This window comes from Venturia canescens, chromosome 3 (genome assembly GCF_019457755.1).
Source record: "Venturia canescens isolate UGA chromosome 3, ASM1945775v1, whole genome shotgun sequence".
NCBI lineage: Eukaryota > Metazoa > Arthropoda > Insecta > Hymenoptera > Ichneumonidae > Venturia > Venturia canescens.
The window spans coordinates 6,386,644-6,401,270 of NC_057423.1; the positions used below are offsets into that span (position 1 = coordinate 6,386,644).

At 36.9% G+C, this 14,627-nt stretch overlaps 1 protein-coding gene across 13 annotated transcripts in view; it reads left to right on the top strand.

Annotated features, from left to right (window-relative positions):
* Positions 1-14,627, top strand: part of MRP (Multidrug-Resistance like Protein 1) — a 32,714-nt gene that overhangs the window by 6,051 nt on the left and 12,036 nt on the right. For 2 of the 13 annotated variants that reach the window (XM_043414669.1, XM_043414670.1), the window contains exons 2-15: positions 1,161-1,236; positions 1,823-2,122; positions 2,265-2,399; positions 2,698-2,811; positions 2,922-3,121; positions 3,421-3,606; positions 3,776-4,409; positions 4,558-4,789; positions 5,110-5,309; positions 5,495-5,996; positions 6,245-6,253; positions 6,794-6,965; positions 7,259-7,391; positions 7,602-7,821. In XM_043414669.1, the coding sequence (XP_043270604.1) occupies positions 1,183-1,236; positions 1,823-2,122; positions 2,265-2,399; positions 2,698-2,811; positions 2,922-3,121; positions 3,421-3,606; positions 3,776-4,409; positions 4,558-4,789; positions 5,110-5,309; positions 5,495-5,996; positions 6,245-6,253; positions 6,794-6,965; positions 7,259-7,391; positions 7,602-7,821 (3,091 nt within the window). In that variant the 5' untranslated portion in view covers positions 1,161-1,182. Of the gene's footprint in view, positions 1-857; positions 1,237-1,822; positions 2,123-2,264; positions 2,400-2,697; positions 2,812-2,921; positions 3,122-3,420; positions 3,607-3,775; positions 4,410-4,557; positions 4,790-5,109; positions 5,310-5,494; positions 5,997-6,244; positions 6,254-6,793; positions 6,966-7,258; positions 7,392-7,601; positions 7,822-10,399; positions 10,621-13,026; positions 13,248-14,627 lie in introns of those variants that run through there. The other 11 variants (XM_043414667.1, XM_043414678.1, XM_043414673.1 and 8 more) reach the window with 9 other exon arrangements.

Consider the following 14,627-nt stretch of genomic DNA (forward strand, 5'->3'; position numbering starts at 1 on the left):
TCTCGATAGAGCGAACTGTAAACGGCCTGATTTCGCCGTGCATTCGAGCGCTTTTCGAACGCTGACTATTTACACAAAATGTTAAAATAATGCTTCGTCATTTTTTCCATATTTATCAGTACGCGGATTCTGTTCGAGGATTTGAGTTTTATTGCTCTCGTTGCATTACAGTACGATCAATGTTCGCGCACACTTATAAAAGAATTTTTTTTCCTCAACCTTGCAATTCCTTTGACGTATCAAAGAAAATTCTCAGAATTTCTGCAGTTACCACTTCTCGAGGAATTTCGCACGCGAATTATGTGTGAAAAGTATGGTTTATTTTTCTTGCGTTGGGACCGAAGGCCTTCTTTGTGAAAGTGTATAACGAAAAGTACTTGGATCATCCTGAGAGCTCGTTGAAATAACCTTGATTTCAAGGGTCCTGTGTAAGACGAACGTCTTTGAGGGCTCTTCGATCAGCCGCAGCGACCGATCGCCAAGATGTGACCCGCAAAAAAGTTTGTTCTTCGGTTATTGTTCTTGCTCTGTCCCTAACCAAAAAGACTCACATTTTCTGATCTGAATAATTTTTATTTTCAATGGAGCATAGATAATGCAAAAACAATTATATTTCCGTTCGCGTGTATTGTGTTGAGCGAGAAAAATTTCGAATTTATATAACCGGGTTTTGCATTGACAATGTTGTACGAGCATGTAAAATTATAGTCGTCATCAACGGAAGTCGATCGGTTAAAAAATATTCTATATAAAGTAATGTTGACGCAATGATCGTTCACAAATTTGCCTGAGTGAGATCACATCTTGATTTCTGTTTTTGTCTTGTTTACGGTTATCCTCTTTTATTGTCTGCGAAGAAGACAAAAACTGTGTTTTTCTGATGCTGAAGAGAGTGCCCGGTGCTTGCTCGCAGGCATACGGAGAGAGGGCGCGAAAAGCGAAAAGTGGGGAAAGGGAGAGACAGAGAAAGAGAGAGGAGTGAGTGAAAGAGCGAGAGTGAAAAAGAACGAAAAAGAGAGAGGGATAGATCAAAAACGAGCAGCGCGGTTATAGTGAAAGCTCGAGCAATTTAGAGCCCGAAGTACACGGAACGCACAACCTCAAGGTTTTGCAATCGCGAATACCTTTGTACAAAAAAACTTGTTGATTTCTTTCCACAGTACTTTAAATGTAATCGAAAACATGGAGAATCAGGGAAATCATTCAATGGACGAATTTTGTGGCTCTAAGTTTTGGGTAAGTGTCATATTTGTCTTAATTTCCTTTCCATTTCGCCTATGAACGTTCATTTTCCACGCATTTTCCATGCCGAAAATCGACGTACCCGAGCTTTCAAAATTTTCAATGACAATTTCGATGACCATCGATATTCATGATGATTCCTTCAACTTTGTGATTCAATCATTTCCACTTGTTATACAGTTACATTTTTCGTGTTTTCCGGCCAAAATTCACAAATACGGAGGTTACATTTTCGTCCTCAAATCTACATCTTAACGGCTTCACTCTTTTTTGCGTTCACTTCTCTTGGAAAACTGTTAAAGTTTTTCCTCGAAACTGAAAATTAGGTTAAAAAAATCTACACGAAATTTCTGAAGTTATTACACACGCAGGATGATAATATTCTGGATACCATCCGTGCAAAACAGATGAAATCACTATCAATGTTCTGTAAGGTTCATGTAATAGGAAACAATTGATAATTTGAAAAATTTGATAGAAAAGTTCAAAGACTACCCTTCCCACAAGTTTCAACAACGTTCAATTTATATTTACCAAATTTGAAGAGCACTATTGAAGAGTTTTCAATGATCGTTCGCAGGATTTAGATTTATCGTGGAACACGGACAATCCAGATTTAACGGATTGTTTTCAAAATACTGTTCTGGTATGGACACCGTGTGCCTTCCTATGGGCATTAGTGCCAGTTGAAGCTTATTACTTGTTACATAGCAAACAAAGGAACATAGCCTGTACGTGGAAGTTCTACTCCAAGGCTGTACTTAATGCGGCTCTCGTCATACTTAGCATCTCTGACATTGGATATGCGATTTACAAGGCGTCTTCGGCGGTAGTGTACAACGTTGAATACTGTTCGCCAATAATCAAATTGTTGACCTTTGTAAGTGGAAAGAAATGGTAGAATGTTATGCATTTTGTTTTATACACCTATACCTGAATCATATTATACACATACCTGAATCAATATAATGATTCAGGTTCGTTCGCTCGAATTGTTCTAATCGTGTCATTCTTGATTATAGGTGCTCTCTGGTGCACTTTTGCACTTCAACAGAAAACACGGCATGCGTACTTCGGGAACTTTATTCTTATTTTGGTTTTTCCTTGTTTTGTGTGGAATTCCACGCTACAGAACTCTATTGAGCAGCCTTGATCAGGTAAGATGGATGCACAGGAAACTGATAAAGCACCGTAAGAAAAAATCATATTTTGGGAATGTGATTTGTTGGATTTTATTAAAATAATCTTGAAAAAAATGTAGTTTTTCAAAAAATATCCGAGAAACAGAATAGAGTATGAATGGTGCTTAAAATGAGAATTTGCTAGGTTTTCTTGAGTTTAAATAAAAATATTTGATTGATCGATCGACGCAATAGTTAATTTTTATTGAGCGAAAAATATTCATCACTCCTTTTGTCAGCTCTTGATTTCTCATGTTTTTTTCAATATTTCTAGGCAGAGGTGACTTATCAAGGCAATTCTTACATGATATATTATCCGATAGTCGTGATAATGTTTTTGCTGAATTTCCTTGTGGACGGTGAACCAAAGTTCTCAGAATATCCATCGGTATGTTGATGTAATAGAAATGTACTGTGTAATGTAAAGTATTTATGATGAAGTATCAAAGCATCTGGTAATTTTTTGGATCATTATATTGAAGAGTATGGTTTATCCAGACAGAAAGACCATGTCCTGAGCAGGCTGCAGGATTTCCTTCGAGGATGTTATTCGTTTGGTTCGATCCTCTTGCGTGGCAAGGGTTCAAAAAACCTCTAGAAGTTAAGGATCTATGGTCAATGAATCCAGAAGACACAGCAAAAGAAATTGTACCCCGATTCGATAAATACTGGAACAGCAGCCAAAGGAAATCAGAAAAGTAAGCTTAGGATTACACTCAAACTTTTGTCATGCTTTTTTCAATGTCAGTTTCACGAAGTTTAATTTATTCAAGTTTCAAAACATTGAGATGAAATTTCATGTACTAATGTATCCAAGATATTTTCAAAGATAGTCAAAACTCACTCAAGCTGCTCTTACCTAGGATTGCGAAATAAATTCATTGTCAGTATCCAATTATTATTCTGGAATTAACAAGTGACAGAAACACCCTGGCAAACACCTGTTTCCCATAAATTTATATATTCTAATTTGTTATGATGTTTTTTCGTTCCACAGTGCTCAAGCAGCAAAGGCATCGTTTCGGAAAGCTTCAGGACAAGTTGATTTCAACAGTGGTCGCAAGAAAAAAGTCGCCTCTGTACTCATGCCGCTTTGCAAAGCTTTTGGTCCGACGTTCATCTTTGGTGCTTTTCTCAAATTGTTGATGGACATTTTGACGTTTGTCAGCCCGTTGCTCCTAGAGTAAGTATCAATGTGAAAATCAGTAAATAACTATACGTTTTTAAGTAATTTACAAAATAATTTCTCAACATTAGTATTGACATTGGTTTTTTTACATTTTTTAGTATTTACCTTCTGTAAAATTTTGTATCTGAGAATTTTGATTATTTCCTCTTCATAAATTTTACAGGAGGCTTATCGCTTTCATCGATGGTCCGGAAGAGATGTGGAAGGGTTACTTATACGCCACGCTGCTTCTGCTAACGGCGACGATCCAGACCATTGTACTTTCGCAATACTTCAACCGAATGTTCCTTGTTGGATTACGCATACGAACAGCACTGATAGCGGCAATTTATCGGAAAGCTCTGAGAATGTCAAACGCAGCACGAAAAGAATCAACAGTTGGTGAAATAGTCAATTTGATGTCAGTCGATGCTCAAAGATTTATGGACCTTACGGCTTACATAAATATGTTGTGGTCTGCGCCGTTGCAAATTGCTTTTGCTCTCATCTTCCTCTGGCGTAAACTAGGACCTTCCGTATTTGCTGGACTCGCGGTCATGATTATTCTCATTCCTGTTAACGGCATGATCGCCAACAAAGTTAAAACTCTTCAAATTCGACAAATGAAAAGCAAAGACGAGAGAGTCAAACTCATGAACGAGGTTCTTAATGGCATCAAAGTACTTAAGTTATACGCCTGGGAACCCTCGTTTGAGCAACAGATCCTTGCTATCAGAACAAAAGAAATTCAAGTACTTAAGGAAGCTGCTTACCTCAACGCTGGAACTAGTTTTATTTGGTCCTGTGCACCGTTCCTCGTGAGTGTATAAAAATTACAGTAACATTAAATCGAAGAAAAAATTTAATATCCTTCTGATGGTGCATTACACCTTTTATCCTGTTCAGAGAAATCATTCGAGTGATGCATAAATTTTATTTAGTGAAGTGAATACTTTTCTTTTTCAGGTATCGCTCGTTTCATTTGCGACTTTTGTCATGATCAACGACGAGAACCATCTCGACAGCACAACTGCCTTCGTGTCCCTCAGTTTATTCAATATTCTTAGATTTCCACTTTCTATGCTTCCCATGATGATAAGCAGCATGGTGCAGGCATCTGTCTCAGTAAAACGTATAAATATTTTCATGAATACGGAGGAACTTGATCCGAACAACGTGCAACATGATCAATCCGAGAGTAAGTTTGTTTGCGAACTATAAATCCATTAAATCGTGACTTGATCATTCAAGCTAAAAATACTAAAAATATGCGCAGAATTATCCTTTTTTTTGATCGAGAAAAACAAACTTGGTGATGAGAGATTCAAAAGTAGGATTGAGACGGCCTATCAATGGAAGTCGAATCTGTAGTCATTCTTAAAAATTAAGCACAATTTGTTGGATAATGATATGGCACTGAAAAATTGCGTGACAGAAAATTTGAAGCAAAATTTGCATCATGGCATTACCCACGAAATTATTAACTGACTATGATTAAAATTACTTTTTATTCTTTAGTACACCCGCTCATTATTGAGAACGGAAATTTTTTGTGGGACGAGGACACTGGCGAAAAACCAACTCTCCGGAACATCAATCTACAGATTCAACATGGCCAGTTAGTTGCTGTCGTAGGCACCGTTGGCTCTGGCAAGAGTTCATTGATATCTGCATTTCTTGGTGAAATGAATCGAACAAGCGGAAGAGTCAATACTAAGGTTAGCTCGAAAAATTCGAATGAAATGAACACGTTTTTGTGTAACAACAACAAAAATATTGCTAATTATTTGAAACACTCGTGCAAAACGATTAAAATTTGAAAGAAATCGTCTCTTAAAAATCTTGAATAAAGTTCATCGAGCGTTCTTATATGACTAATACACAATTGTTGTTAATACAACAGGGATCAATAGCCTATGTTTCCCAACAAGCCTGGATTCAGAATGCAACATTACAAGACAACATTTTGTTCGGGAAGTCCCTCGACAAAGCTCTGTACAATCGTGTTGTCGAAGCTTGTGCGTTGGGTATGGATTTGAAAATGTTGCCAGCGGGCGACCAGACCGAGATTGGTGAGAAAGGAATAAATCTTTCGGGTGGACAGAAACAACGAGTCGCGTTAGCGCGAGCTGTATATAACGACGCCGAAATTTATTTTCTCGATGATCCTCTGAGCGCTGTTGATGCTCACGTCGGAAAACACATATTCGAAAATGTAATTGGACCGTCGGGTTTGCTCAAGAAAAAAACGAGAGTCCTTGTGACTCACGGAATAACGTACTTACCCGAAGTTGATAACATCGTCGTACTTAAGGACGGCGAAATCACAGATCTTGGTACTTACAAACAATTACTTGATAAACGTGGAGCTTTCGCCGATTTCCTCATTCAACATCTTCAAGAAGGTACTTGTCATTTTTGTTCCATTTTATTTTATACATCCGGCAAGGCAGAGTATCGATTGTCACGTCTCGAAAATCTTTATCGTACAATATCGAGATTTTAAGGTATTTTATATTTCCAGGGAGATCCTTTCTTCCTAGAGTTTTATAGATAATTTTTTACTCTGTTTTTCTCATTATTCGAAATGCAAGTTTTGACATTTCTATTGGCCAAACTATTAACACGTTATTATGTTTTCCATGGGACGAAGTTGGAAATCGTAAGTCAATGAAAAAGTAATTACACTTTTTCCAAAACTTTTTGATATGCGGTTTCGTGAATTGATTGCATTTTTATTTATTTGCTTGAGAATCCCTAAAATACGCCATTTTTTATGGACGATTACCCACACTGTTCTCTGTGTTTTTAGATTTGAAGTAGCTCGTGAATGATGGCGCTTCGTTTAGATTAGCACTTTAGTGAGAACCTTGGAACTTTTTTCGTACCTTTCAACATTTATTGAAATAATTTATACGCGACTCTTTCCAACTGAGCCTTACTACTTTATTTTCATTTTGCTGCAGTTTTGAGTTTCCCTGTATTGCGTTACGAGTGCAAAAATCCTTGCGAGTACTTACCCTTTGACCAACAACAACATTGGTGATCGTGCTTCTTTCGTTTCTTCGAAAAAATGCGAATTCGTATTTCGATCACAATCAAAAGAAGCACAATTGTATTGCTCGTTTTTGTTTTATCGGAATTCATGAAAATGTCCGTCACGCTCAAACGGTTAATGTACTGTTAAAAAATGTTCTAACAGTAAAACCGGACGAAGAATCGGAGGGTGATCTGTCAATCATAAAACAACAATTGGAATCGACTATGGGAACAACTGAACTACAAACAAAATTGTCGAGCGCAAGATCCAGAGGTTCCATTACTCACAGCGAGTCCGGCTCTGCTAACGAGTCGATAAACGGATCTTTGCGGAGGTATAAAACATTAAAAATTCAGCCTCAAAAAGTTATAAAAACTAAAAACTTGTTGCGTATGAGTGAAAAGAATGAAACATTACTGAAAAAGAAAAGTTGTTTTAAAAAAAACCAATTCTACTAACGTCTTCGGTAATAAGTAACAAATTGACAAATTATTTCATCGTTACTATTTCAAATTGTTAAAAACTACGAAAACCTATGAGAATTTTGAAATATTTTCGAACTTTATTATTATTATAAGTTCATATAGAAGTACTGTAAGCTCATATCGAAAATACGATTCCATTTAGACAACAATCAACGGAGAGTTACCACTCAAAGTCCGAAAGTCTCAATCGAAGTGCCAGTGTAAAGGGGAGGGATTCTTTACAACCAAAAACCGGTGAAAAGATAATTGAAGCCGAAAAAGCAGAAACTGGCAGTGTAAGTAGTATATTCATTTTCTTAATTCATTATTACACTCGCTCATCTCAAAATAGTCACTGAAAAACATCTGAAAGCAGAGAAAAAATATGTAAAAGAAACGAAATTCGACCAGCCATAAAAATAAATAGAATAGAAGCCTCAAAAATTGCAAAAAAATTCACAATGACACGTGCTTCCATTATTCTTCAACTAAGTTTGAAATTATAGGTAAAATTGAGAGTTTACGTGCACTATTTGAAGTCAATCGGATGGTTTTTGTCGATATCGACGATCATCATGAACGCGGTCTTCCAATCGTTCAGCATCGGGTCAAACGTTTGGCTCACCAAGTGGTCGGACGACAATGTGACAAGCACCTCGGGCTCGATCTATTATGAAAAGAGAGACACGTACCTCGGCGTGTACGGAGCTCTGGGCTTGGGTCAAGGTATGTTAGAAACTTAAGAACCAGCGTTTCCAGATATTTATGCTAACACCCTCTTCGGTATGCGCCGTCATACCGCGATATTTCATATGAACTGATATAGATTGCCTAGATGAGAACAACAGAGAATTTTCAGAGCGGTTTCTTCGTCGCCTGGCTTATTTTCAATTTGCGTGAATACCCGATTTCTCTTTCGACCAGAGAACGATTCGTCTGAGAATCGTAGCAGGAAATGAGGTCGTTTTACAGTTTGAAATACTTCGTAATACAAAGAAATTCTGGAATAATCGACCACCAATCAAATGTTGAGCACATTAATTTTTATTTGGAAAATAATAACGAGTTATCACGTTCAAAATTATTGGACTAATTTTTTTTGTTTTTTTTTTCTTACCTTTCGGTGTTATCGATCCTTAAACGATTCAATAATATCTTTTTGGTCATGATCGCAAATTCATGTTCTTAGCGTGTGAATTGTGAGTGATTTTCCTAATTTTCGTATTCAGGAGTGCAAACTGTTATTGGATGAATTTTTCTGCTGCGATCATACTTGGAATGCGTTTTCGGTTGTTCTCCCGCCTCGGAGCGGACTAAACGTACCCTTCTAATCCACTCGTGAGGTTTAATAATTAAGGAAACTTTCCCAATAAAATGCAAGCTGTAGCCTCCGAAGAAGTTGAGCCGCGATAACTCAAAGCGAACGGAGAGTTTCACGTTTATAAATATTTCATGGCACAGGTAGAAATCGATGCAAAGTTTTACAAATTTTAATGTACAATGAACTAGGAGTAAAAAACTGTTTCGACAGTTAACACTTAGACTTACAAAATCGTTTGAAAACGATATTTTTTGTTATTTTGTCTGGAGATATTACACTAACACATACGAAGGTGAAATTTACGTCATTGGAATGCAACGGAAATGCCAAGCCTCTGCATTTGACTCCGTAAATTGTTTCCAAAGTTTTCGAACTCGTGATTATCCTTGAGTAAATAGTATAACAAAGAAATTTTGTTGCATCCAAGCGATGAAAATTTCAATATTCTGTGAAATCGTGTTAATTTACTAATTGGTACGTACGATAGTCGAATATCAAAGCTAGAGCGAGTGTGGTTTGCTGTGTCTTAACTGCTGCAATAAACCGATAGAAAAGTATCAAATATGCCAGAATATCGCACCCGAGTGTAGATATTCTAGCAATATTTCAAACAGCCATCCTGCGTGACGTTCAGAACGGCCCTAATATAATAATGCCAACATCATTCTCTCTCAAATCATTCATCTATTGGCACTCACGCCAATCGCATGTGCGTACATTATCTTTTTACATTTTGTTAAATCTCTTGTTTCGTCTTGACTCTGAACTCTTAGAGTTTAGACTTTTATTGTATTTCTATACGATATTATTACAATGTAAATATGGTTTTGTGTTGAGATTTGGGACTGAGATTCGTGTTTTAATGATACAAATGAGCATGCTGTTTGTACAATGTTTCGTTTTCTTGCCGATAGTGCTTTCAGTAGTTTTGTTTAACACTTGCAAATCATTTATTATTCGATTTATTTATTTATTTTTATTTGAATTTTTCTTCATTTTGATTTTATCCTGATTCCAGTATATCGTTTACAAAATTCAAATTTATTCCTTATTTATAAAAATCGGATAACTGGCCATCGAAGTCGCACTAGTTATGATGAAGCATCACCCAAAAACTCTGATTACTTTCACTCCCTAGCAGCGGGAATAAATCTATATTTTTTTCACTAATCTAGAGATTTTTCCTCCTTTTATACTGTGTGACTAGTAAATAAAGTCAGTAGTGATTGGAGACACTCGAAAAAATGAGTTGAAAAATCGGTTCATCTAATAATGCAAGAAATTCCTATAGGATACGACTTTTGAGAGGGGATGAACAAAATTATAAAAAATATTAAATTTATTTGATTTCAATTTCTTAAAAGCCTTTGAACTACTCCTTTCAGTTGAGCTGACATTTTAAATAGATTTTCTTGATCCACATAAAATAAAGGCTTGAATTATGAGGGGTCAAATGTAAGTGGAGTGGCTGTGGGATGCCTCATTCGTACGGCGGTTAGTACAACGTTTTTCTGCGAAATATTCAAAAACTGGCGATAAATATTTTGATTCCAACAATAAACGAGTCAACAATTCAATTGCTAAAAATATTTCTTTTTAAGGTTCGTGAAATTCCCGTGCTCGATGATAATTGATCAAAACTTTGTGCACGAGTTTAAACGGAAAGAATTAGATCGATAGATTTCTGAGAATTCTGAAATTGTACAGCAACATCTCGTGGAAGCGAATTATTCAAATGAAAAAATTGGGGATAAAATTTGAAGGGTCGGTTGAAAGTGGGAAAATTACTCGAGTATCAACGACAAACACGATCGCGTTTATCATAACGAATTGAAATAAAGTTAAATGAAATCAATTTGAGGTTATAAACCTCAAAGTCAAAGAGACAACAAAATGTAATTGGTTTAAAAGCGTAAAAAAAAAGTAAAAATAGAAGAAAAGAAAAAATCAAAAACCAAAGACGTGTTTGACATGGATTTTCAGCAAGTTTTGTGATGTTCGCGCAACTGATGGCGGCGTTTGGTTGTTTACGAAGCAGCATACTGCTGCACTCTGAATTATTGTTTGGCACGATGAGAGCTCCGATTGGATTCTATGACACGACACCATCGGGCAGAATATTAAATCGTTTTGGGAAGGATGTTGACGTTATAGACAACGTATTGCCACTATGTCTTAGAGCTTGGTTGGATTGCCTCGCAGGGGTACGTGAGACGAAATATGGTTTCAATTTTCCTCACGTAGAACTTACAGATCTTTATAACGAATACGCCATTGTGTCACATTCCTTTTCGAGGTCTTTAACGAGTTTTTTCAACGTTTTTTTTTCTTTTTGTCTTCATCAAATCGTCCACATCTCCCAAGTAGTGGCCTGTCCCTAGGACGGGGGTTATTAACCCAAAGAAATCAGCGATCATTCGAAACTGATCTCAGACGAGTTGTTCGGTGTGCTAATTACCGTCAGAAAGTGTGGAATCATCGTTGTTTGAATAACTCTATGATAAAAAGAGGCCCATGGATCGATTTCGTATTTGATGATGCTTTCAAATTTTCATGACTAGGATTTGCGAAATCTGACCAGTGACTGGAAAGAAAAATTTAAACTAAAATTATTATTTGGGAAACTGGAGCGTCAAAGCTATGAGTCGATCAGCCAATGATGCAAATTGTTTGTTAGAACTTCACTGGGAACGGGGTACATCTGTCGAAAACTGGAACAAATTGTTTTTATCGAGGATCAAAGTCATTTAATTATAAATTCATTAGTTTCTTTCTCAGGTCAGATTTTTGATTTAAGGTACTTTCGATCCTAGATATAAATAATATACAGTCATGTTTTCTCTCTTAAATTTAATTCTGTTGACCTGAAGATAATTCTATAAGCGTTTTAATAGAACGTGAGAAGATTTCCAAACTTTTTGGCGGTCGTCCGAATGATATTCTAACCAGGATTTAAGATCGTGCCTTTTTCGTTGAATCATACGAACAATGAATCGCAGCACCGCAATAGTCAGTCGCATGCGCACACTAGAACGAATTTATTTGTCCGTATTCATAGGATCTTTCAATGGATAGGTCCGACAGCGTAGAGCAGTGCTTTTAGAGTCGTTTCAGGCCTTCGCAGATCAGCAAACTCGTTAGTTTCAAGAATTTTTGTAAATGTGATTCTAATTCCACTCGCATTTTCTTTATTCCATCGAACCATTGTTTTTTTTAATCCATCGCTCACTTTAACGTTAAGTGTGCTTCGATAAGCCCACCAATCAACCGTGTTGACTGGCGGCAGCTTTTTTATTATTTTTTTGGCAAAAATAAGACGAGTAAGGAGAAGTTCACAGCTTTCTCGATCAGGATCTCGACAACTCTGTAGAAAAAAGACGACCGACGTGGCACACCTTCGTTTAAGCTGATTGATCGCAATTTCAAATCCGAAAATTATCGAATTTTTTACATTCATAATTTGGATTTGAGTACTTACGAATAACTTAAAAATATTATTGCACTTTTGGTTACTTCATTTGAAATTTATCAGATTTTATCACCGCACGATTTTTCATAATTCACAAAATACTTCTAGTAAGAATCCACAGACTTTTTAGTTTACTTTGTGCCTGCACGAAAACACAATTTGCGAAAATATTGCACTGAATCCACTTTTGCAGTGATTATTTCTTTTTTACCACTCTCGTGTGTCACGTTACTGGTTTCTTTTCTACAGATGCGGCAACATTTGAACCGATGTGAGAATTGTATCATCGGCAATCTAATACTTCAATATTTCTTCGTTTGTCCAAGTGTTGAAAACGTGGCTCATTTGAATGTTGGTGACAGAAGTCTCTAACGATATCACTCGCTTATTTTCGATATTGCAGCTGAGTAACACGATTGTTCGTTATTTTTACAATACTTATTTCTAACACTGTTCTCGCTATGATGCTCAGTAAGACTCGTATTTTAAGTTTATCGCAATTCTTGTCTTTATTCACGTTTCGTTTGATATTTTATCCAATTTTTCAAATTATTTTTAGTTAATACTAATCAATTCTTATCTCTTTCAACCATGTTTTTTTGCTTCAAGGTTAAACCGATGGCGAAGACGATAATGTTATTCTGCCCCTTGTAAAAAGCAAGTCGAAAATCATTTTTGACCGTCCTGCTCATTTCACATGATACAAGAACTTCAAGAAATTTCGTTGCTAAATTTTTCACGAATTTAAAAAAATCACTGTACTTACGAAGTAACAGCAACTCGAAAAATCTATGAGGAAGCTTCGAAAGTAATCTGGGAAAGAGCAAGTTCCATTGAAATCAGTTGATGGATCGCAGTAATGACTTTCTCAATTTCTAGATTTCCTTCCTTCCGTTTTTCTAGGTTTGTGTAACTTTGAGGAGGCCTCGTACACTTACGACGAATATTATTATAGTCGACGAGTATCCAAACCCTGAAATCGTCGATTCCCTTGTGGCGGTCCGACAAACGCCTTGATTCGTAGAACATCCGATAATATATTGAGAAGAGAAAAGAAAATTAGAAATTGATGATTAATTCTACCTTTTTAGGTGAATGCCCACGTTCTATGCAATTGTCATGATGAACCTCAAATTTTCAGGGATAATGGTATGTGCGATATCGATGTGTGTCGCCCTTGGATCGATCCGGGCTTCGGTGCGATTGTTTGAATTCTTATTGGTCCACGTTCTGCGAAACCCCATGTCGTTTTTCGATGGTACACCGAGCGGACGGATACTTAATCGTTTTTCAAAAGACGTCGATGTCGTTGATAACTTACTGCCTATGCAGATTCGTTCTTGCCTCCAGACGATGACCTCGGTACGAATTAAACTTATTTCATGTGTCCCACACGTTTTAATACGTTGGATAGAGTAATATTGGAATTTTTGTGTAACTTTATATTCTCGTTTGTGTTCATTACTCGTTGTAATAAAGCACAGTTATTGCTTCGGGGTCAATACAGATGCAAGTGTGTGCAAAATCACCTGTGCAAGCTTTCAGAAGAACCTCGTGCTCGGAAGATCCCAACTTTGATAAATGCTTTGTATTTTCTGAAGACACAAATCTCATCGGTGAATGCACTTCTTTCGGGGTTAACATTGGAAACGTTCTGGTAAACGTTGCTCGATGTTTTGCCAAACTTTGAGCCTCGAGCACTCAGCTTTTTCGATGTTACAATAACCGTTCAATCAAAAAATTATGCTTCAATTTTGCATCATTGTTTTCACACTACCTGCTTAATCTCCGAATGACTGGAAATCGACGAATTGTTTTTCTCATTGGAGTACTGATAAGCTAACGAAAAAAATGGTGATTTCTAATTGTCGCAGGAATCCAAAAATCTCTTCTTTCATCGTGATTCGAGGTTTTAGTGTGACGCCCAGGTAGTCCCATTCATGGAATATAGAACATTTTTAATCGAATCTGAGGAGTTTTCCACCTACGAATTCTTCGCACTTTCATTGTTTGGCTATCAAAGATTTCTCGTCCTGGAATTCGAACGACAGTTGATGGAGATCGTTCGGAAATCTCAGTCAGTGTTTCCCTATCGTGTTCTCAGGACATATGTGCGGTGGTAACTTGGCATAGGTTCTCTCGAGATCGACTCGATCGCAGCTCCTGACCTTTCAGTCAGGCACCATTCCATGTGATCTGCAGATTCGTCCCTATCGAAAATTGAAATTGCAAAATGTTCGATCCTAACAGCATTTAGGATTTTACGAACGAATATTTTCGACGTCCTTGTGGAAAATTACGAACGCGACGGTCAAACGTCCCCGTTTCAAGTGACTAGGAATGTTTCGATTTCCAAGAACTCGGATGTTCATAGTTCGGAGCTCGTTACCCATCATCGACATCCTCGCTGAGACATATCGAATCGTAATAACAATCGTTCCAATCATAACTGTAATGTGCAGGAAAAACCCTGAAATTTTACTTTTTCATGTAAATCACATAATCTTTAAATCGACTTTAGTGCTTCCTGTACATTCTCACGTTATTCTACGTATCGTCGATGTACATGTTTCTCAGAATGTAAGCATTTTGCCTCATTTTCAAGCCACGTGTCATTAACGAGTGAAGCAACGCGTATCGAATCGTCATTGAGAATTACTGTGACAGCAACAAAGTTGGGAAACTGATTCGAACGAGAAAATGCGAATTTTCTTGAAAATCAAAAGCTCTCGCATCGAGTTT